At 46.5% G+C, this 723-nt stretch overlaps 1 protein-coding gene across 1 annotated transcript in view; it reads right to left on the reverse strand.

Moving 5' to 3' along the window:
• Hmgn3 (high mobility group nucleosomal binding domain 3) overlaps positions 1-46 on the reverse strand; it is a 26,081-nt gene extending 26,035 nt beyond the window's left edge. Inside the window, exon 1 of the mRNA XM_010617918.1 lies at positions 30-46. Within this exon, the coding sequence (XP_010616220.1) occupies positions 30-46 (17 nt within the window). The remainder of the gene's footprint in view (positions 1-29) is intronic.
• Positions 47-723: the final 677 nt, after the last annotated feature.

A 723-nucleotide genomic window follows, 5' to 3' on the forward strand; every position in this document is an offset into this window, starting at 1 on the left:
CGCGGCCTCCAATCAGGAGCCCCGCCTGCCAATTGCGAAGCTCCATTGGCTGAGGCGGCCTTCTAAATTCCGCGAGGGCACGCCCACCACCGAACGCCCCGGGACGCGCCGCTGGAGTTTCCACTTCGCTGAGAAATCTGCCCGGCGACTGAGCATGCTCAGTTCCACGGGCGCCTTGGGCCGCGCGCTCCTGGAGTTGCATTGTTTTACTGCTTCTTTTTGGAATGACCTCCGTCAGACAAGTGTGTATCTACCTTCACGGGAAGGAAAATGAGTAAGAGTGGACAATTACCCGTAAAATCCCGTGTGTTGGATGCTGGAGGTCTCTGAAGGAAGGAAGGTACTCTCTTCTGCAAAGAGTATGGCAGTCGCTAAGGGTCTCGGTTTTCTCCTCGAAAAACCTGGTGACAGCAGTCCCTAAAATTGTCTAGCTCTAATGTTCTAAAATCTCACCTTTAAGCGAGGTGTGAAATGAATAGAGTACATTTCTTTTGGAAAATAGGGGGAAATGAACAAGAACAGTTTATTTTATATTTCAAATATATATTTAAATGATGCATAATTTAATGGTTTTCAAAGTTCTGTATTGCAAAAAACACGTCTGAGTTTCTTTTATAAGGCCAGTTTTACCCTGATACCGAAACCAGCGAAAGACCTGAAACGTAGCGCAAGACCTCGTAAACGTAGACACAAAAGTGGTGAACAGAGTTTAGTAAATCAAAT

The sequence above is a fragment of the Fukomys damarensis genome, unplaced genomic scaffold (assembly GCF_012274545.1).
Source record: "Fukomys damarensis isolate Sample0158 unplaced genomic scaffold, DMR_v1.0_HiC HiC_scaffold_27, whole genome shotgun sequence".
NCBI classification, from domain to species: domain Eukaryota; kingdom Metazoa; phylum Chordata; class Mammalia; order Rodentia; family Bathyergidae; genus Fukomys; species Fukomys damarensis.